The sequence below is a fragment of the Tupaia chinensis genome, unplaced genomic scaffold, assembly GCF_000334495.1.
Source record: "Tupaia chinensis unplaced genomic scaffold, TupChi_1.0 Scaffold000532_1, whole genome shotgun sequence".
Taxonomy (NCBI): Eukaryota; Metazoa; Chordata; class Mammalia; order Scandentia; family Tupaiidae; genus Tupaia; species Tupaia belangeri.
Window position 1 is genome coordinate 4316875 of NW_006160045.1, and position 22951 is coordinate 4339825.

At 39.7% G+C, this 22951-nt stretch overlaps 1 protein-coding gene across 1 annotated transcript in view; it reads left to right on the top strand.

The window, feature by feature from the left end:
• CATSPERE (catsper channel auxiliary subunit epsilon) overlaps positions 1–22951 on the top strand; it is a 226285-nt gene that overhangs the window by 143535 nt on the left and 59799 nt on the right. Inside the window, exons 10-13 of the mRNA XM_006157233.2 lie at positions 2965–3442; positions 7566–8008; positions 15613–15671; positions 18678–18753. Of these exons, the coding sequence (XP_006157295.1) occupies positions 2965–3442; positions 7566–8008; positions 15613–15671; positions 18678–18753 (1056 nt within the window). The remainder of the gene's footprint in view (positions 1–2964; positions 3443–7565; positions 8009–15612; positions 15672–18677; positions 18754–22951) is intronic.

Below are 22951 nucleotides of genomic sequence, written 5' to 3' on the forward strand. Positions count from 1 at the left end.
CTTTTAATACATTCAAGAGAGATTTTGACTTCCTGTATTATAGTCTTCATCTCTAACAGTTCCATTTGATTCTTTTGTAAAGTGTGTAATTCCTCTTTTAGATCTTGCAAGAATTTCCTTACCACGTGGAACTCATCAGTTCCTTTCTCCTTATTCTTCTGCAGTTCATTGTCTCTCTTCTCTTCCATCTCTGTTAGCTTCACCATTATGAATGTTCTAAATTCTTTATCAGACATGATTTCCATGATTTCAATTTAACTATCTGTGGATGCAGAGGAGTTATTCTTTTTTCTTGGAGAAGACAGTGACAGAGGTAGAGAGAGAAAGAGACAGAGGCAGAGGCAGAGGCAGAGAGAAGACTTGAGGGAGCTCCTACCACTGAATTTGTGGGCTGAATTGTCAGTAGAAAATCATTTCTTTATTCTCTGACATCACTAGTTCTCAGGAGCCATGAAGGTGTCTTCTGAGGCCTGCTCCCTCGCCTCTCCTGGGTTGAGAGGAGAGGGGATGTTAACAAGATAAAGGGAGAGGAGGGTTTGAAAGCTGAGAAAATGCTTTACCTTTAAAAATTTTAAAAAGGAAAAATTACCAAAAACAATGAGAAGACAGAGACAGAGAGGTAGAGGCAAAGGCATAGAGAAGGCTTGAGGGAGCTCCTACCACTGGGTTTGTGGGCTTGAGGTTGAATTGTCAGTAGAAAATCTACATTTTTTTATTCCCTTAAATCAGTAGTTCTCAGGAGCCATGAAGATGTTGTCTCTGTCTCTGTCTTTTTAATTTTTCTTTTCTGTAATTTCTTAAGGTAAAGTATTTTCTTGGTTCTGAAATCCTCCTTTATCTTGGTAATAATCCTCTCCTCTTTTCTCCCTCCCACTTAGGAGAGGCAAAAATGGTAGGCCTTCAGAAGCAGCCTGAGTCTGCCATGAAAGCTGAGATGTAGTGCTTTTGCATGGTACACTTGCACAGTTTTCATTTTTTGTTTTTGTTTTTTAAATACATAAATAAATAAATAAATAAATAAATAAATAAATAAATAAATAAATTTTGTTTTCTTTTTTATTATCTCTTTCTCTATTTTCTTATTCTTTTTCTTTTACTTCATCACTTTGCTGCTCAGCCTCCATGCATTGAGTGTCTAGACAGGTCTAAGTGAAATGCAACCAAACAAATACTATTAGGCTCAACATATTTCTCAATTCCCACTGATTCTGTGACACAAAGGGAGAAAAACAGAAGAGCAAAGAGTTTGCAAAACACCTCCTCCTCTGCGCCTGTGATCTTTCAGATTGAACTTCTAGAAATTAGGAAGAAATTAATAAGTCATCCTCAGATGACTAGAAATCACCATGGAGGCACAAGAAATATGAGAAACCAAGAAAATATCTCCTTTAATAGAAAAGAGTAACTCCTCTTTCTTCACAAAGAATACAAGGAAGCTAATGGAAATGTCAGATAAAGGATTTAAAGTACTTATAGTGACAAAGCTAACAGAGATCCAAGAGAAGAGCGACAACAAAGTCCAGAAGATGCAGGAGAACAACAGGTTTCAGGAGGTGAGGACATTCTTGCAAGAGCTAAAAGAGGAAATACACACCATAAAAAAGAACCAAATAGAACTGTTGGAGATGAAGGCAATAACACAGAAAGTCAAAACCTCCCTTTAAAGTATTAAAAGCAGACTAGATCATACAGAAAATCAAATCTCAAATGTAGAAAACAAAATCACTGGACTAGTAAAGTTCATCACAAAGACTGAGAATAGCGCCCCCCCCCAAATGAGAATAATATATGAGAAATATCTGGATAATCAGTATTCCAGAAGGTGAAGAGACTAATAAGGGCATTGATAATCTATTCCATGAAATCCTGGAAGAAAACTTTCCAAACCTGGAAGAGGCATCAAAGATCTAGATCCAAGAAATACAAAGGACCCCAAATAGAATCAACCCAAGAAGATCTTCTTCAGTAAAAATAAATGAATGAGAGGGAAAATAAGAAATCACCCCCCAGGAGGGATGGCCATACTGCAATCCCTATTCTTCTATTCTCTTTTTGGGATTTTGGGCATGCATGCTCATGTGCCTGCCATGAGTCACCTTCTCTAGTCTCCTCTAAGGATTTCAGGCACACATTCACTCACTCCCAGCATAATTTTTCAAGCCACGAGGTTTGAGACTCAAATTGCACAGCTGCATATGTGGGATCCAGCGCCTTCACCACCATACCACCTGCTGGCCCAATATGTCTATTTAATATATTCCCATGCCTAATGTATTCAGAAGAATATTTTAAAAAATCAAACTCTACTAGTGGCTACCTTTTTAAAATTATTTAATTTTGGGACCAGGAGTTGGCGTAATGACTATGTCGCTGGACTCCCACGTAGTTGACTGCGGTTCGTGTCCCAGACCCAGTGGCTTAAAACTCACGCCGGGCGCATGTGCATGTGTGCCCAAGATCCCGAGAGGAGAATGAAGGAGAAGGGATTGCGGTGTGACCATCCCCGCTGGGGGGTGATTTCTCATTTTCTCTCTGTCTCTCTCTGTAAAAAACCTCTCAAAAAAAAAGAATTATTTAATTTTATTCTATAGGGCGCGTGCGCTCACCAGACAGACAGAGAGAGACAGAAAGACAGAAAGCGAGAAATCACCCCCCAGGGGGGAGGGCCACACCGCAATCCCTTCTCCTCCATTCTCCTCTCAGGATCTTGGGCGCGCACGCACACGCGCCTGTCGTGGGTTTTAAGCCACCGGGTTCGGGATGCGAACCGCAGTCGACTACGTGGGAGTTCAGCGACATAGCCATTACGCTAACTGCTGGTTCCCAAGGGAGTCCAGTGTCTTAACCACCATGCTACCTGATGGCCCCACTAATGACTACCTTTTATTTTTAAATGTAGCAAGTCATGAAGCAGATCTTTTCCTAAAATTAAAGATTTTCTAATTGTTTTCAATTTTGTCACAGTCTAAAGGAAAAAGAAGCTGGATGGCAACCTGGACACAACATGAAGTCTACCTTGCATATGGTTCTCTTCGATTTTTAAAAGTAGCGACTACTGCAAAATTGAAAACTCTTCTAAAGCTATCACCAACTGCCACTCTGACAATTCACCATGTCGAATATACAGCGCACCCTCTGGAAATTGGCCTGTTATTATATTATTGCAGTACATGCACTGCTACTAAAAATGTTTACATAGTGATATACAATGAAGATACAAAACAGTTTGTGTGCCAAGACTTTACAATAGAAATCCCTATGGACAATTTTTTTACTCCATATTTTATATTTTCATCAATGCCAGATGTAATTTTGCACGACAAACATAGGATCCACTATTGCTATCAAAATTTCACCATTACTGGAATTTTGGAAACACCTACAGGAAATGGAAATCTATCAACATTATCCCATGACAGCGTTATTCAAGAGGTTTATTTAGGTGAGGCATTCTTATGCTGATAAAATTATTCTAGATCTAATTATAGACATGTTCCTTATGAACATATAGCAATTTTAAATGCATCATCTTGTGTGTGTGATGCCCAAAGGCATACTTTTTAACCATCTAAAAATCAGTCTAACTACTGCCAACTATGATCTCACACACTACAATGTCAACTCAAATTGTCTTTTTGGCCATTTCATTTAATTTAGTTAGCAGATACTAACTAAAGTATACCTATATATGCATCATCAGTGTAGGAGATGCTGTGGTATTGTATTAGTTTCCTAGGGCTTCCATAACAAAGTACCATGGAGTTGATGGCTCTGAACAGCAGAAATGTATTGTTTCATAGTTCTGGAGGCTGGGAGTTGAAAATCTAGGTGTTGATAGGGCCATGTCCCATCTGATACCAGTAGGGGAATCTTTCTTTACTTCTTTCTAGTTTCTGATGGCTCGTTGGCAATCCTTATCATCCCTTGACATATATCGCTGCATCATTCCATTCCCTGCCTAATCATCCCTTCTCCTTGTGTGTGGGAGAAGGGGCCATCTTGTTATGACACCAACATTTGAAACAGCCTATTTTTACATTTAAATTGATCGTTGACTTACTTTTTAAGTTTAGTTGTGCATTTCTTCCATAAGATAGACAGAGACAGGTACCCCCAACAGGATCTTTACCTCACAATCCACCCCTAGCTCAGTCAGCTTAGATCAAAGACATGCCCAGGGAGGCCCCAGGATGTGAACCTAGGACATTTCCCATATGGGTCCAGTTGCATTACTGCTGCATCACTGCCTGGCCTCAGCCCTTTCTCTTGAAACAGTTTTTTTCACTTAACTTCTACAGTAACACTTTTTTAGTCTTGAACCTCATTAGGTACTCCTCCTAAGCCTCTTTTTCACCCTCATCTTCCTGGTTTCTAAATAGAAAAGTAGCTCACAGTTTGGTCTTCAAACATCTGAACTCTATCTACAACTACTCTGTGCCCTTCAACAGTGACAGCTTCACCCCCCCCCAACCTAAATTTCAAAACTGAATCCTTGATTCTCTCACTCCTTCCTCTGCCTATTCCTTCTCTTGAGCAATTCTTCTCTTCCAGTCTTTCAGGTCACAAATCTCATCCTCCTCTTTCACATCCCACAGCCAGTCTATTCACAAATCCCTGTTGGCTCTATCAAAAAGATATATCTAGAATCTATCCGACTTTCACTGTTTCAGCTCCAGTCCAAGCCACCTCTAGCTCATACACATGTGATAGGTTTTTTTATATGTTGTTTCCCCGTTTCCACATATATATATATATTTTTTTTTTGAGAGGTTTTTGCTATAGGGCATGTGCACTAGCCAGAAAGACATTCTCCTCTCGGGATCTTGGGCACGCACACATATGCACCCAGCATGAGTTTAAGCCCCCGGTACGAGACTCAAACCGCGGTCGATTACATGGGAGTCCAGCAACATAGCCATTACGCTAACGGCTGGTCCCCCTGTTTCCAACTTTTTACTCTCATCCTCCACCATATTGGAGTCCACCTAGCAGCCAAAGTGAGCCTGTGTAAGTATGTGTAAAGTTGTATTAGATCTGTGCTTAAAACTCTCATCTAGCTTTCTGTCTCAGAATAAAATCCAAAAGGCCTAAACATGGCCTGCAAAGCTCTGAATGATCTGGCCCTAGGACTCTGATGTTATCTCCTATCATTTAATCCCTCATTCACTGTGCCTCAGCTACAGTCTGACCTCTTTGCTGTGCCTTGGATATTTTCTCTTCCTCACGCCAACAGCATTCTTCACCTTTGTATCTACATGTCTCTTACGTCTCTTTTAGTTAATTTGGGTTTAAGTCTAAATGTTACCTTTACCAGAGAACCCTTCACTGACCCTAACATACCTTGCTCTATACTTAGAATTTTTTATTGAGTTCACAATACTTGTCATCTAACAGTACTATTGTTTTTTTCATTTTACTTGTTTGTGAGTCATAGGGCGCATGCACTAGCCAAAGAGAGAGAGAGATTAGACAATGAGAGGGAAGGTGAGAAATCACCCACCCCCACCCCCCCCCTCAGGAGAAGTGGCCATGCTGCAATCCTTTCTCCTCCATTCTCCTCTCAGGATTTTGGACACACAAGCACAAGCACCTGCCATAATTTTCAAGCCACTGTGTCTGGGACTCAAACTGTGTTCGGCCAGTCCAGCACCTTAACCATTGTGCCACCTGCTGGCCCTCGTACTACTTCAGTAATTTACTCTTCCACCAGAAAACAAGCTCTGTCTGACTTTGCTATATTTGCTGTTTTAGCCAAAGTATCTAAAACAGTATACAGTAAGTATTTCTTGAATAAGTGAATGGAAAAAATTTATTGAATACCCAGTTTGCTAAGCACTCTGCTAGGAGTTGAAAATACCACACTAAATTGGACATAATTCCCACCCTCCCTGAGTTTACAAAGCTGCAGAGGATAAAAACAAGTAAACCTATGAATAAATAAATATATTATTGTGATTCAATTTAGACATTCTACAAATAATATGTTGTTTTGCTTGGTGAGGGTCTAAATGTCAAATATCATCATAGTCTATGTAGCCTGCAATTACTTCTTTTAAAATAGAAATACATTTTATTATGTCATCCGCCAACATGTTTCTCCCCTTCCATCTTGTGATCTTGTGATCTACTGCATATATTTCTGATCAGGTAAGTTTGACTAAAATAAAATTTACAGTAATTTGTAAAAGTGTTACTGATTTATTCTGATTCCAAATGTAAGATGTGTGTAAGCACAACACAGTCTAAGCCTTCCTGACTATATGAATTCACCTTCCTTATTTCAGCCAGTCCTCTCCAAGTGTTGTCATTTGAAAATTAAAGATGGTATACCCTTGGAGGGTACACACAGATAATGTCATATCTTGAAAGAAAACTATGTGATCCACTAGCCTAACTATTCATTTTATAGACATGGAAACAAATCCCAACAGGATAAGCAATATACCCTCTGTGACTTGCCATGACTTAGGCAGAATATTATGGGAAGAAAGTTGATTATTATCTACTATGAGTGAACCTGCAGAGGTGGGCCACGCTTTGTGCCACTCCTACTCCTCCACCCCCATTTCTTCATCCCACTTGTATTAGTCTGCAAGGGCTGCCATAATAAAAGACCACAGACTGTGTGGCTTAAACAACAGACATTTATTTTCTCACGTTTCTGAAGGCTAAAAGTCTGAGACCAACCAAGGTGTTGTCAGGATTGGTGTCTGGCAAAGCCTCTGTTCCTGGTTTTTGGCAGCAGCCTTCTGTGTCTTCACGTGGCCATTCTATGTGTACCCAGAGAGAAAGAGATAGCCCTATAATCTCTTTTCTTAGGACTCAAGTCCTATCAAATTAGGGTGGCATACTTACAACCTCATATAATATTAATTACCTCCTTATAGTTTCTATCTCCAAATATAGTCACATTAGAGGTTAGGCTTTCAATATCTGTTTTTGAGGAAGACCGTTCAGTCCATAACACAATGCTTTCTTTCTTTTTTATTTTTCTAAGGTTTTTTTTTTTCCCCCATAAGGCACATGTGTTCAGCAAAGAGAGACAGAGAGAGAGAATGTGAGAAATCCCTTTTCCTCCGTTGTTCTCTAGGTATTTGGGGCACCCATGGACATGTGCCCAGTGTGATCTTAAAGCTGCCAAGTCCAGGACTTGAACCACAGTTGCCCATGGGGGAGTCTACTGCCTTAACCAGCATGATACCTGTCAGCCCCAACCAAACAATGCTTTCTAATAATACTATTCCTACCACATTCATCCTCGTTATTACTTAATATACTAACTTCAGCTCTTTTGTTCTGTGGAACTGATTTGACGTATTGAAGCGATACAGGGAATATAAGGAGAAAATATATTCAGGAATAAAACTGAATAATCTACAATAGAGTAGGAGAGAAGTTTTCTAATACAGTGTAATGTTACAGATTCATGCCTGCACACTATAATATTTTCAAAGTACATGAATATTTAATCATCATAAAAATTATTTTGGTTAAAAGTGCATTTAAATAAAATAGCATGATTATGATTTCATTGAATAACACAAACTTTTCTCTTTTCTTTCCAGATTATTTTGGGAATGTTTTGATAAAAATGGAAAATAATATCATCTTTTACTCCAAGACTAATATTAGAGATGCAGTGAAGCTACACTTGTGGGCAAATGACAGAACAAAAATGTCCATTTTCATGAGTGCATCTGGTGAAATAATTTTGGTATATCTTCTTGACAATGGCAAATTACAAGCACAGTCATATCCCTTAAAACTGGAAATACAAAGTATAACTTTTAAATCACAGGACAAATGCCCATACGCAGCATTTTCTAATAATGTTTTCAATACGTTTTACATTTTGGACAAGGGAGAAAACCTGACATTATGGGCTGAAATAGTATATCCAGAAAATTTTGGTCTCTTTGTTATGGTGGATGCCTATGGCCCAAAAATATTAGAACAGAAAAGAGAGATTGCTTATGAAATTGCTTCAGGATATTGCACTAAAACTATGGTAAGTTAATATTTTATATTTCTTCATTTGATCTTAATCAATATAAAAGTATAATATTAACATTTTTTACAAACAGATTTCCCTTCCAAGTTTAGCTAGAAAAATGATGAGGAAGGTGAAAGTTTTTAATAATAACATGATAGACCATTAATTTTTATGCCACATTTTTACTTTTTTTTTTTTCAGTTTTTTGCCATAAGGCATCAGCACTCACTGGAGAAAGACAGAGAGAGGGGAAGTGAGAAATCACTTTCTAGAGGTGATGGTCATACCACAATCCCTTCTCCTCTCGGGATTTTGGGCACATACGCAGATGTGCCCAGCATGAGTGTCAAGCTGCTGGGTCCGGGACTCCAATCACAGTCCATCATGTGGGAGTTCACTGTCTTAAGCACTATGCCACCTGCTGGTCTTGCAATTTACACTTTTTTAGAGAGAGATATATGCTATAGTGTGCATGCATTCACCAGAGAGACAGGGAGAAAAAGAAAGACAGAAAACGAGAAGTCACCCCCAGGGGAGGTGGCTATGCCTAATACCTTCTCTTCCATTTTCCTCTCGGGATTTTGGACACACGCACACATGCTCTGTGTGAGTTTAAGCTGCCAGGTCCATGACTCAAAACTCCAGTCAACTACGTGGGAGTCCAGCAACGTAACCATTATGCCATCTGTTGGTCCTGACAATTTTCCCTTTCAATATCCAAGTCTTATTTGACATCTGAAAACATGTTTCTTCAGAATTACTTGAGGTCAGCACACACTGTAGCAGTTACGTTGCTGGACTTCCACATGGCTGACAGCAGTTTGAGTTCTGGACCTGGTGGCTTGAAAATCACTCTGGGTGCATGTGTATACATGCCCAAAATCCCAGGAAGAGAGTGGCGAAGAAGGGATTTTGGGGTAGCCATCTCCCCTGGGTGGTGATTTCTCACTTTCCCTCTCACTGACTTTCTCTCTCTCTCTGGTAAGCACACATGCCCTAAGGCAAAAACCCCTTAAAAAAAAAATCCTTGGTTGTCATTGTATTGTTCGCTTCCATTTTTTTATTGAGAGGGAGATTTTTGCTATAGGGCATGTGTGCTCATCAGAGAGACTTAGACAAACAGAAAGAGAGAAATCGCCTCCCAGGGTGATGGCCACACTGTAATCCCTTCTCCTTCAGTCTCCTCTTGGGATTTTGGGCACACATGCACACGCGCTTGGCATTAGTTTTAAGCCGCCAGGTCCAGGACTCAAACCATGGTCAGCTATTTGGCAGTCCAGCCACATAACCATTACACTATTTTCTGGCCCCTCCTTTTTTTTTCTTTTTTAATGCATGACTTTTCTATAGAGTAACAGAACTCTATTCTACTCTATCTATTGTACAACAAACCATTTTAAAATCAAATAGCTTCAAACAACAGCCAATTCTATGGTCAACAGTTTGGGCTCTGAGTTAGCAAGTCAGTTCTTTTGGTTTCATCTGAGTTCATTCACATGGCTATGTTCATTTGGTGGTTCATCTGGGACTAGAAGATCTAAGATGGCCTCATTCACCAGCTATCATTGGTTTGTTAGTCTAAGGGGCCTTAGCTGGAACACTTGTCTCTGCTTCATGTGCCCTCTTATTTCTGAGCTAGACCTGGATTCTTCTCATGGCAGTCTCGGGGCAGAGTTCCAAGATGTTGAGAATTGAAGTTGCAAGTCCTCTTGAAGTCTGGTTTTGTCCACATTCCATAGGATAAAGCAAGCTGCGAAATCAGCTATAATTCACACAATGGGAACCCATAACAAAATAGCAAAGACTAGGTAGCTTAAACAGTAGAAATTTATTTTTTCACCATCGTCTGGAGACCAAGGGCACTAAACCTGTTCGTGAAAAGTCTGTTCTCATGACCTAATCACCTACCAAAGGCTCCACTTCCTGTAATATTGGAGATTAAGTTTCAGCATATAAATTCTGGGGAGAGGGGCATAAATATTCAAACCATAGCATTATCATATAATAGCATTTGCAGACACACTCAAATGACAAGCAAGAAGACAATCAGACCCAGCTGTTGTGGCATTCTGCTAAGATACTGGACTTCTTCTGGCTGGGACTACATGGAAGGCCTGGGTTTAATTCCTGGTCCAACATAAAGGCTGAGGGTGGTGTCATGCATCTGTACTCCCAGATGGAAGACAGAGGCAACAGAAGAGTGATAGTGAGACGCCATCTAAAACTTTTTAAAAAAGCATTATACATTTGCCTTTTATGGTGAAAGGAAATAAATAAGAGAAGAAAGTACAGTGAAAAATTAAGATACAATAAATAAAATATGCCAAGAAACAAGGCATATTTTTAACTCACATAATCTTCTTTAGTTTTTTTTTTTCTTAAGAATTGTATATATAATGTATATTAGCCCATTTGGAATTCAACTCTTCAGAATATTACTGGGTCAATGGAAAAATCATGACATATTTTTCTGGTTTTCTATGCAAAACTGTGTCGTGATTTTTCTGATGATCCAATAGGTACACATCAAAACATGTAACTGACCAACGACAATGAAACATCAAAATTTGCATTTTTTAATAAAATACTGGCTCTATCATTTACTATCCAATTACATTGAACAAATTTTTGAATATTCTGTCCTTGACTTCTATCCTCTGTAAATTGAGGGTGATAATAATAGTATCTATCCCATAAGAGTCTTATGAGGATTAAGTGAGTTACTCTAGATAGAAAACTTAGAAAAAACACGTAGCATATAGTAAGCACTATATGTATACATTACTGTAAATATCACCACTATGATCACCACTATTACTGCTATCATTAGCACCACATTTCATTAACTCTAAGACACAATTTTTATATTGAACATCTCTGAAACCTGGATGAATCTTCTGTTCTATGCCATTTGATGAGTTATGGTATTATTGTTACAGTACCCTGCTTATATCATGCATTTTGAGCTGTTATAATTTTACAGACTAATTATCTGTGAGATGGTGGTACTTGAGATAACTGGTGAGACTATAAATTCAATTTATATTGTAATTCTGTGACATTTTACTAAGAAAAATTTCAAACATGGAAAAATGAAAAGAATTTTACATTTGGGCCAGCAGGCAGCATGGTGGTTAAGGATACTTGACTTCCACATGTCCATCCACGGTTTGAGTCCCAGACCCAGTGTCTTGCTTTCTCACTTTCCCTCCCTTTCTCTCTCTCTCTCTCTCTCTCTCTCTCTCTCACTCTGTCACTCTCTGGTCAAATTAAAATAAATAAATAAAGTATTTTTAAAAGATTTAAAAATAGTTTTTGTTTTTTTTTTTTTAAATTACATTTAACACCTTTATCTCCACTGCCTAGACCCTACATTAAGATTTTACTATACTGGGACCAGCATTTGGCATAATGGCTATGTCACTGGACTCCCATGTAGTCGACCGAAGTTCAGGTCTCGGACCCCGTGGCTTAAACTCACACAAGGCGCGTGTGCGTGCGTGCCCAAGATCCTGAGAGGAGAATGGAGGAGAAGGTATTGCGGCATGGCCATCCCCCCTGGGGGGTGATTTCTCGCTTTCTGTCTCTCTGTCTCTCTCTTTCTGGCGAGCACAAGTGCCCTATAGCAAAAACCTCTCCCAAAAAAATAAATAAATAAAAAGATTTCACTGTACTTGATTTGTTACATATCAGTCCATCTTCCAATCAATGTTTTCTGTTTTTCTGTTTTTGTTGGTTTTTTGGTTGTTGTTTTGTTTTGTTTTGTTGTTTTGTTTTTTTCAGAGGTTTTAGTTAGAGGGTGCGTGTGCTTGCCAGAGAGACAGAAAGAGACAGAGAGACAGAAAGAGAGAAATCACCCCTGAGGGGGGATGGCCACGCAGCAATCCCGTCTCCTCCATTCTCCTCTCAGGATCTTGGACACACACGCACATGTGCCTGGTGTGAGTTTAAGCTACTGGGTCCAGGATTTGAATCACCGTCGACTACATGGGAGTTCAGTGACACAGCCATTACACTAACTGCTGGTCCCTCAATGTTTTTCTTAAGCATTTCAAAGTAAAGCCCAAGCACAGCAAAGTTTATCTACTAATGCTAGATATACTATCTAGAATTCAATATTTGTCTCTTCTTTCTTTTGAGTTAAGTACACTTATACCTATAATTACATGCACAAAACTTGTGTTTACATTCACTGTTCCAGCAAATGCCCATGTAACCCAAACTCCTATCAAGAAAGAACACATTATCAATCCACGGTTTTCTCATAGTCAATCCTTGTTACAATACTGTAGAAACAACTACTCTCTTGATTTTTTCCAGCATAGATTGTTCTGCCATTTCTAGAACTTTATGGAGGTGGAATCAATATGAGGGGATTTTTACCCATCATGTTTTCGAGACTCATCCATACTGTTGTATAAGTAGGTCATTCCTTTTTGTTGCTGAGTGGCATGAGTATGTCACAGTTTATTTATCTGTTCTTTTTTATTTTATTTCAATTTATTTATTTGCATTCATTCACTGTACATCATTACAGCATACAAAATGAGATTTTCCATCCAGAGTACACTGTATATTGTCTCAATCAAGCACATCAACAAACATGTTATTATTAGCAAATGATCTTCCATTTCTTGTTTTCTGTATGTTTTGCTTTTTCTCCCCCATCCTTGGTTCCCTCTCTTACCCTCTGCCACCTCCTGTTCTCCTCCCACACTGTCTCTGTTATCTATTTCTATACCATTTTCCCCCCACATTTTATTGAATCACCAAAGACCCTCATCAATCCAAATACCCTCCTAGCAAACACATTCCCTAAGCATCATCACAGCATACAAAATGTGATTTCCCATCCAGTATATACTGCATAGTGACTTAATCATTCATGTTATAAACAATTTTCTGTTTCTAGTTCCTAAAATTATTTTTATCCCTCTTTCTGACCCTCTGTCCTTTCCCACCCTCTCCTCACACTATCTCTGGAGTCTACAATTGTCTTCCATTCCTTTCCCACCCACATTGTATTGATCACGCAATTTCTTACATAATCTAACTACTTTCAATGTGAGTTCACTATAGATGAATTTGTTTTTTCTAGAAAATAATTATTTTTAATTTGCAATAGGAAATAAATAGCTCCATGTGCTCACTGGAGACAGAAAGAGAGAAAGTGAAAAAGTACCCTCCAGAGGGGAAGGCCACACCAAAATCCTTTCTCCTCCATTCTCCTCTCAGGATTTTGGGCACACACACATATACATATCCAGCAAGTTTTTCAAGCCAGGTGTGGGACTCAGATCACACAGTCAGCCATGTGGGATTCAGCCACCTTAACCACTTCACCACCTGACTGGCCCTATAGCATTTTATATAAATGGACTCATACACTCCACACTCTGGTGTCTTCAATAAGTTCATGGAAAATGCATATTTGGAAAAACTATGCATGAATTCTGTTTTTTTTTCCCCACAAAATAAAATTATATTAACCTGTTATATATATCTGAATAGGATCTAGTTTGAAGCTCTAAGAATGGTCATACCACTTTCTGAGAAGAGCTCCTATTAGAGCAACATGAATTTTCTAAAATTGAAGCAAAAACAAACATCAAATTATGGGTAAGCCTGAGTGATAGAGTAGTGAAATCATTGGTGCTTTAAAATAATTTATGGGGACACCACCACAAAGACCTTAACAGTTTATAAATGGATAACTCTTTTTTTTTTTTTTTTGTATAGGGCGTGTGTGCTTGCCAGACGGACAGAGAGAGACAGAGAGACAGAAAGCGAGAAATCACCCCCCAGGGGGGATGGCTACGCTACAATCCCTTCTCCTCCATTCTCCTCTCAGGATCTTGGCCACGCACGCACACGCACCTGGCATGAGTTTAAGCCACAGGGTCCGGGACTCAAACCGCGGTAGACTATGTGGGAGTCCAGTGACATAGCCATTATGCTAACTGCTGGTCCCAAGGATAACTCATTTTTAAAAGGGATAAGATGATATTAAAAATGATGGCCACAGCAGCAAACCATCCACATCAAATTACAAGGAAAAATTTCATTTTGTTCATGCCTTCATTGAAGTACACTGATGATTAAGAGCCAATACTGTACATGTCTCCTCTAGTTCCACGGAGACAACTACTACTGAAAAATTAAAGCTGAGCAAATTTTTGGCTCAATGGATGCCAAAACTTGCACCCAGATCATCTGTAGACAAGAGCAGCACTTTCAGTGGAAATTTTAAACAATTAGGATCAGGATCCTGCAGCATTTCTTCAAATAATTGTAACAGGAGATGAAACGTGGTGGGAACCAGCAGTTAGCGTAATGGCTATGTCGCTGGACTCCCACATAGTCAACCGCGGTTTGCGTCCCGGACCCGGTGGCTTAAAACTCACGCTGGGCGCATGTGCGTGCGTGCCCAAGATCCCAAGAAGAGAATGGAGGAGAAGGGATTGCGGCATGACCCTCGCCCCTGGGGGGTGATTTCTCGCTTTCTGTCTCTATGTCTCTCTCTGTCTGTCTGGCGAGCGCACGTGCACTATAGCAAAAACCTCTCAAAAAAAAAAAAAAAAAAAAAGAAAAATGGAGATGAAACTTGGTTTTATCATATCCTGAAGACAAAGCACCATCAAAGCCATGGCTACCAGGAAGGTGAAGTGGTTCAGTAAAAGCAAAAACAAGCTGATCAAAAACAAAAGTCATGGCAACAGTTTTTTTTGTTGTTTTTTTTGTGTGTTTTGGTGTCAAAGGCATTTTGCTTTTTGACTTTCTGGAGGACCAAAAAATGATAACATCTGCTTATTATGAGAAGGTTTTGAGAAAGTTAGCCAAAGCTTTAGCAGATAAACATCCAAGAAAACTTCACCAGTGAGTTGTTTTCTACCACAATTATGTTCCCAGGCAATTCTAAGAGTTTCAATGGGAAGTCTTAAAGCATTCATTGTAGAATCTTATGATTTCTTTTTTGTTTCCTAATTTAAAAAGGAAGAAAGAAAACCTTTTAAGGGCACCCATTTTTTTCTCAATTAACAATTTTAAAAAGACTGCAATGACATAGTCAAATTCCCAGGCTCCTCTGTTCTTTAGGATGGACTAAATGACTTGTGTCATTGCTTATGAGTGTTTTGAACTTGATAAAGACTATGTTGAGAAATAAAGTTTATATTTTTTGTTTTTGTCTTGTAATTCCACTTTTTTATGACATTTTGAGGTTTTCTCATAAATGAAAAATAAAGTATTGCAATGACAAAAGTCAAATGAAGATGGAGAGAGAAATAATATAAATAAAGACTAAGATAAAATTAAAAGTGAGAATAACAGAAATGGAATGAAGTAAACCTGCTATATACAGAGTTGAGATTTCTGAAATACAAAATAAATGTGAAAAAATGCTAAGTGTGTAATTTTTCTTACCTAAAGAAAGATTTAAATATGTCTTTTGACGGTATATTTTATGTCCTAGGAAAAGTCAGTTTATGGTGATCCACATTATTATCTATTCTAATGAAGGCATTTTATGTGTCTTGAAATAGAAACTCAAATGCTACGGAAGTTGGGTCCTCAATCCCCAATTTCCTGCTTTCCATACACTTTTAAATTTTCTTTTTCAGACAATAACGTTTTATCAAAGTATAAATTATGAGGCAGTAAATGATTACTTCAAATTGCAGTAAGTATGACTTTAATTTTTATTTATTTATTTATTTTTAGAGAAGTTTTTGCTATAAGGCACATGCGTTCACCAGAGACACAGAGACAGAGAGACAGAAAGCAAGAAATCGCCCCCTGGAGGATGGTCACACCACAGTCTCTTCTCTTCTTGGAAGTTTGGCCATGCACTCACATGCTTCCAGTGTGAGTTTCAAGCCTCCGGATTGAGGATTCAAACTGCAATTGGCCAGCAACATAACCATTACACCATGTGCTGGTCCTGAAGTATGACTTTAAAAGAAATTTTATTAAATATGGTAGTCAGGTTATTAATTTTTATTTTTATTTAAATGACCTCATTTCCTTTTAAATATCCAGATTTCACACTTCTTCCAATGTATACTTAGATGTGAATTAGCATTTAACTCTGTAAAAATGTAAAATACTCCTTGTAGTTAACAAAAGCATGATCTTTCTCAAGGTTTTCATTCATCCAAATAAAGAAGCAGTTAAGTAGGCTATTTCTTCCCCCTTTCTTGGAGAGATTTTTGCTATAGGGCATGTGTGCTCACTGGAGAGACAGAGACAGAGAGATGGAAAGCAATGGACCACCCCCTGGGGGGAATGATCATGCAGCAATCCTTTTTCCTCCATTTTTCACTCAGGACTTTGGTCATGCATGCACATGTGCCCGGTGTGAATTTTAAGCTTCTGGGTTCAGACTCGAACCAGGGTCAACTACATGGGAGTCCAGCAACGTAACTGCTGCACCATCTCCTGACCCAGAAAGTTCTTAATTCCATCATTTTGAAGCACTTTTTTTTTTTTTTGAGAGGGTTTCGCTATAGGGCGCGGGCGCTCACCAGACAGACAGACAGAGACATAGAGACAGAAAGCGAGAAAGCACCCACCAGGGGGGATGGTCACACCACAATCCCTTCTCCTCCATTCTCCTCTCAGGATCTTGGGCATGCACACACACGCGCCTGGCGTGAGTTTTAAGCCACTGGGTCCGGGACACGAACCGCGGTCGACTACGTGGGAGTCCAGCGACATAGCCATTACGCTAACTGCTGGTTCCCTTGAAGCACTTTTTATCATTAATTCCTAGTTAGAAGTCTCTACTATTATCCTTTTTAAATTTATATTTGTAGAACCTGAATTTATTTATTTTTCTATCTATTTTATCCTTAAGCAAAAACAAGAACCGTAATAACACAGAAAGTATCTAAATGTTGGTAGAGGTCAGCTTTGACTCTTGGAATAAGGGAGCACCTAAGCACTAATTTCTGGAGGAAGATACTAACCTGTCTATATTAAGGCATTTAGATAGCTATCATTATGACTTCACATTATTTTCTGCAAAAATAGTACTTTTTGGTAAAAAAAGAAAAGTTCATTTTTCATTCGTTTCCTGGTTCTCCAAGTGAATTCAAATATCTGCTTTTGCCAAGCACTTTTCAGGAGTTCAAAATACAGGGTAAATAAGAAAAATGAAACACCGGAGTCATGGAACATATCTGAGAAGACAAACAGCTATTACTCAGATAAACAAGATAATTCAAATACTGATAAGTGTTATTAAGACAAGAAAATAGACTGATGTGATAGTGATTGAGAAGCATGAGAAAATATTACTTTAGATACAGTAGTCAAGAGAGACTTAATTCATCCTTTTCCCCTCTCACCCACCAACTTAGCTCTTTTTATTTATTTATTTGTTTGTTTGTTTATTTATTTATTTATTTTTAAGAGAGGTTTTTGCTATAGGGTACGTGCAGTTACCAGAAAGACAGAGACAGAGAGACAGAAGGCAAGAAATCTCCAACACCACCCCCCGCTTCGTGGGGATGGCCACACTACAGTCCCTTCTCTTCCGTTCTCCTTTAGGGATCTTGGGCACACATGTGCACGTGCCCAGAGTTTAAGCCACCAGGGCCGGAATCAAACCGTGGTTGACCACATGGGAGTTCAGCGACATAGCCGTTACACTAACTGCTGATCCCTTAAGACAGATTTTGCCTGTAGGGCATGTGTGCTCACAGAGACAAACAGAAAGCAAGAAATTTTCCCCCAGGGCAGATGGCCACTCTGCAATCCCTTCTCTCCCTTCTCTTCAGGGGATCTTGGGAACACATGCACATGCAGCCAGTGTGAATTTAAGCTGCCAGGACGAGGACTCGAACCACCATCAACTATGTGGGAGTCCAGTGACGTAATCATTACTCCATCTGCTGGTCCCCCAACTTATTTATTTATTCTTCTAATGATGAGGGTTCCTTTGTATATTTTTGGCTTTATGGATACTTACTGAGAATTATGTTACTGGAGAACGCACATCAAAATGTTCAGGATTTGTTTTTTTGTTTGTTTTCTCCAGTTTTGTTTGTTTATTTGTTTTCTAATAAGGGTGGGTTATAAATCAAGCTTCTCAAATTTATTCTGCTGTTTCTGCGTCCTCACATGGTACCTGAGCACTTTATATGTGCCTCATAGTCAAGAAAGGCATTATATCTGAACTCTCGATTCCATCCAGACGATACTGTTTAACGTGGGTCAGAAAACTAATTTTATGCTTTATCCTTCATAGTTCCAAAGGTGTCATCAATAGCAGAGACAATCTGTAGAGGCTGGAGGGGAAATCAGTCCATATAGTGGCTGTCGCCTTGTACCAGCATGAGGAAGCAGGGAGGTCAGAATAGCAGCGACTGAGCCTCATTGTCCCAGGCCAGAGGGTGTTAACGAATGGGGGTGTGGGGATCAAAATGCCAATAGGATACTACTTTCTGTTTCTACTGTGCCTACTCTACGGTGGCCAAATTACGGGAAAACACGAGGTGGGGACAGCTTTACAATATGACCACAATGCAGAGGCAGTGAGCATCACCCTCCAGCCCTCTAAAATTCCGCATGTTGGTTCATTCGAATTATGTACAGGAGACTTTTCATTTGTTCAGCAGAAAGGCAGGGTTATTGCTACCTTCGTCATGACTCTGTAATAACTTGTATGGATTGTTTTTCCTAGAGACCAGAACACAGGAACTCTGCTTGTTGATTTTCAACCTAGTCAATTTTCCAAAACATGTGCAGTAGTCAAAAAGGTAAGTGATATGGGTCGAAGATCAAAAAGTTTACTTCAAGAATGTATAGATACTAAACTAAATAATACATATTCCATATCACGCGCTAATATTAGCAATATTTTATGATGTTTTGCTGTAAAGATAGCTTTATTTATTTATTTATTTATTTATTTATTTGGAGAGGTTTTTGCCGTAGGGCACGTGCACTCGCTAGACAGAGAGAGACAGAGAGACAGAAAGCGAGAAATCAACTCCCCAGGGGGGATGGCCACGCTGCAATCCCTTCTCCTCCATTCTCCTCTTGGGAATCTTGGCCACGCACACACACGCACCTGGCGTGAGTTTTTTTTTGTTTGTTTTTTTTTAAGAGGTTTTTGCTATAGGGCGCATGCGCTCGCCAGACAGACAGAGAGAGACAGAGAGATAGAAAGCGAGAAATCACCCCCCAGGGGGGATGGCCACGCCGCAATCCCTTCTCCTCCATTCTCCTCTCAGGATCTTGGGCACGCACGCACACGTGCCTGGCGTGAGTTTAAGCCACCAGGTCCGGGATTCGAACCACGGTCGACTACGTGGGAGTCCAGCGACATAGCCATTATGCTAACTGCTGGTCCCTATTTATTTATTTATTAGATCTTTGCCATATGGTGTATGGACTCACCAGAGGAGGGACAGAGAGAGAAAGTGAGAAATCACCCCCAGGGAGATGACCACACCACAATCCCTGGTCCTCCATTCTTCTCTTGGAATTTTGGCCATGCACGCACACACACCTGGCATGAGTTTTAAACCACCAAATCCAGAACTCAGACTGTAGAGTTGGCCATGTGGATCCAGCACCATATCCACTATGCCACCTGCTGGCCTACATTATTTTATTTTGAAAACAGAAGATAAGATATTTTTACTTCTGTGAGTTTATTATATAACGTGTGATATATAAACTTACTAAAAAAAGGTAAAATTTTTTTTGAAGATTTGACAATATGTGTAACTATGTAAAAGAAAACTGAAGTTAATGAATATATATTTTTAAAAACATTGCCATTCATGTTCATATTAATTCTCCATTTATTCATTCATAAAATCAATTTATTAATTAAATTTTTATATGCCTATTATGTATCTATTTTCAATCTGTTTGCTAGATAATGGGAATTACATGATGAAAAGATAGCCCTTGGGCCAGCCAATGGCATGGGGTTAAGGCTTTTCAATCTCACTTGGCCAACTGCACAGCTGAGTCCTGGACCCACAGCTTGAAAAACACGCCAGCTGCAGGTGTGTGCCTGTCCAAAATCCCAAGGAGAGAATGAAAGAGAGACCATTCAGTGGAGGACTGGTGTGAACATTCCCCTGAGAGATGCCTTCTCGCTTTCCCTCTCTTTTTCTCTGTTTCTCTCCAACAAACCCATATGCTGTATGGGGGGGGGGCAGGCAGGGAGGGGAAGCCCAAGAGCTATAGCACAAATGATAGGGCACCACTTTGCAAGGCTGGAGCCACATGAGATGCCCGGTTTCAATTTTCAGACCATCCTAAATAGGTTGGACACAGTGATGTACGCCTATAATCCTAACTAGTGGAGAGACTGGAGCAGGAGGATTACAGCATGGCAAGACCTTGTCAAAACTACCTATTACTTTCTCTTCCTATGTCCTCTCTCATTAAAAAGAAAAAAAAAAAGTTGTAAAGACAGAGTTCCTTCCCTGGGAGTACACAGAAACTAGCTAGCTTTAGAAAATGTGGTATACAATTATCAGATTACCCAGAGAAAGGGGTGAGCAATTTTGACTGGCAGGAGAAAGGTAAAAAGAAAATGATATGTAAAATGACTACTATAGAATAAGAACTTCAACAGGCAGATGCAAAAGGGATTCTAGGGAATGGCATAGGGAAAGGCATAGACAAAGCACAGAGGTGTGAAACAACAATAGGGTGTTCAGCTAAGTATGAATATTGTGAAATTTAATACAAATTCATTTTGTTTTTTGTTTTTTTGTTTTTTGGGGGTTTTTTTGCCATAGAGTACATACACTCGCCAGAGAGAAACAAAGACAGTGAGAGGGAAAGTGAGATATCAGCCTCCCAGGAGGGAGGTCACATTCCAATCCCTTCATTCTCCTTGCGGGATTTTGGGCACACACACACACACACACACACACACACACACACACTCCAGAGCCTTCACCATCACACCACCTGCTGGTCCCTAAACACAAATACTTAACAACCCCACCTATTCTGAGTCTGTATTCCAAGCTAAGACATAGCTCCTCTCTTGATTCCTTTCCAACCTGACATTCATTAAACATACATTGACCACCTGCTGTATACTAGACATGCATCAGGAATACAAAGTGATGTAGGACACAGTCCCACCCCTTCAGACTCCCAGCGCAAGGTTCCTTGAATTTACAGGGAGTCTTGAACTGAAGCAGATTCCATCCATCTATGAGCATTGCTAAAAAACACTATTTCTCAGGACCAGCAGTTAGCATAATGGCTATGTCGCTAGACTCCCACGTAGTCGACTGCGGTTCAAGTCCTGGACCTGGTGCCTTAAACTCACGCCGGGCGCATGTGCATGCGTGCCCAAGATTCCAAGAGAAGAATGGAGGAGAAGGGATTGCAGCGTGGCCATCCCCCCTGGGGGGTGATTTCTCGCTTTCTATCTCTCTGTCTCTCTCTGTCTGTCTGGCAAGCACACGTGACCTATAGCAAAAACATCTCAAAAACAAACAAACAAACAAGCAAACAAAAACACTGTTTCTCTAGGAAATTGCCTGTAATTGGATACCAATCCCCTGTATGCCAACCATGCCACCCACCCACCTTCATCTGTGTACAACAAGAACTCATGAGGTTGCATCTATGCTGCGTTCAGATCCCAGGTCTACCATTCACTGACTTGAGCAAGCTACCTAAACACTCTGAGTCTCAGCTGCCTCAGTTGTCAAACATCATACATAATAACTATCTCATGGGACTGTTGTGTTAAATGAGATCATTTATGCAAACTATACAAAACAATGCCTATCACGAAGTAATTAATATTACTGGCCTCTGCCTTCTCTTCTTTAGCATGCTCCAGACAAGGACAGTTCAAATCTAGCCACTCCTTGGACCAAATGCAGGTGGTCTGAATTGACCCACCCACTGAAATAGAGTTGAGAAATATGTATAGCCCTTTCAGGCAATAGGAAAATGTGACCTTGCAGAGGCAGGTCCTATAATTAGTCAAGGAAATCCAAACCTATACACAACCACAAGCTCTGTTCTCAACTAGGGGTCCCTTCTTTGTGTTCTCATACTCCTATCAGCTTCCCCGATGAGCATCTTAGAGACACAGCACCATGGCCCATAGAATTCTCCAGTTTCATGAAGTTAGGTTCTTGTTAAGTCAGGTAGACCAAATGGACATAGACTGAGCCACTCAAATAGGAGCCTGCTGTATTTGTCACAAAGGCTTCACAGCCTGCAGCAGAGCAGCAAATAGAACCGGCAGCTCCCCTTTATAATCAGATTGAGAATCAGAAATGCAGAAATGTAGGCCAGACCCCAGAAGACCTTAGTAATTCCTTCCAAGATAAGTTTTCCATGGAGGGAAGATCACGATTCTTTCGAATGTGTTATCAACCAGCATTTCTGTGTTGAGGACCTTTACAATTCCTGTTTCAGAGCAGTCATTCTGTCCAGTTACAGGGAATTATTATATTTGACCCTGAGCTAAGGCAGGAGAAATGTTACAGTTAGGCTATATGTCAGAATTTCTCTAATTAGGTGTCTAGTTCTCAGGAACATGTATCAGCCCTGCAGCACTGGGTACTCAAAAACAGGCTAATTCATGTTTCCCATGCTCTGTACCTAAAATGTCTTTTCAAGATCCACTGTATTTTTAATCTTAGCTGTGGTTGCTGATTCTGAAGCACGAGGGGATTTTTATCAGCTAGGATCAAGAAGAGAAGGGATATTTTACAAATGAGATCCTCAGGTGATATTGGGTCCTGCCTGTAACAGATCTGAGGACCTCAGCCAATGCTGCATATTGCATGAGTAATTTAGTAAAGATAAAGGGCAGGCCCATTTTTCTGAACGTACTTGATGAGAAAGCAAAGATTTAATGATGATGAGTAGTGAGAACTGGATAGAGTTGAGAGAATAAGTCAGGTTCTTTAGGTGGATCAAATGATTCAGGAAATAGAATTATTAATTCCT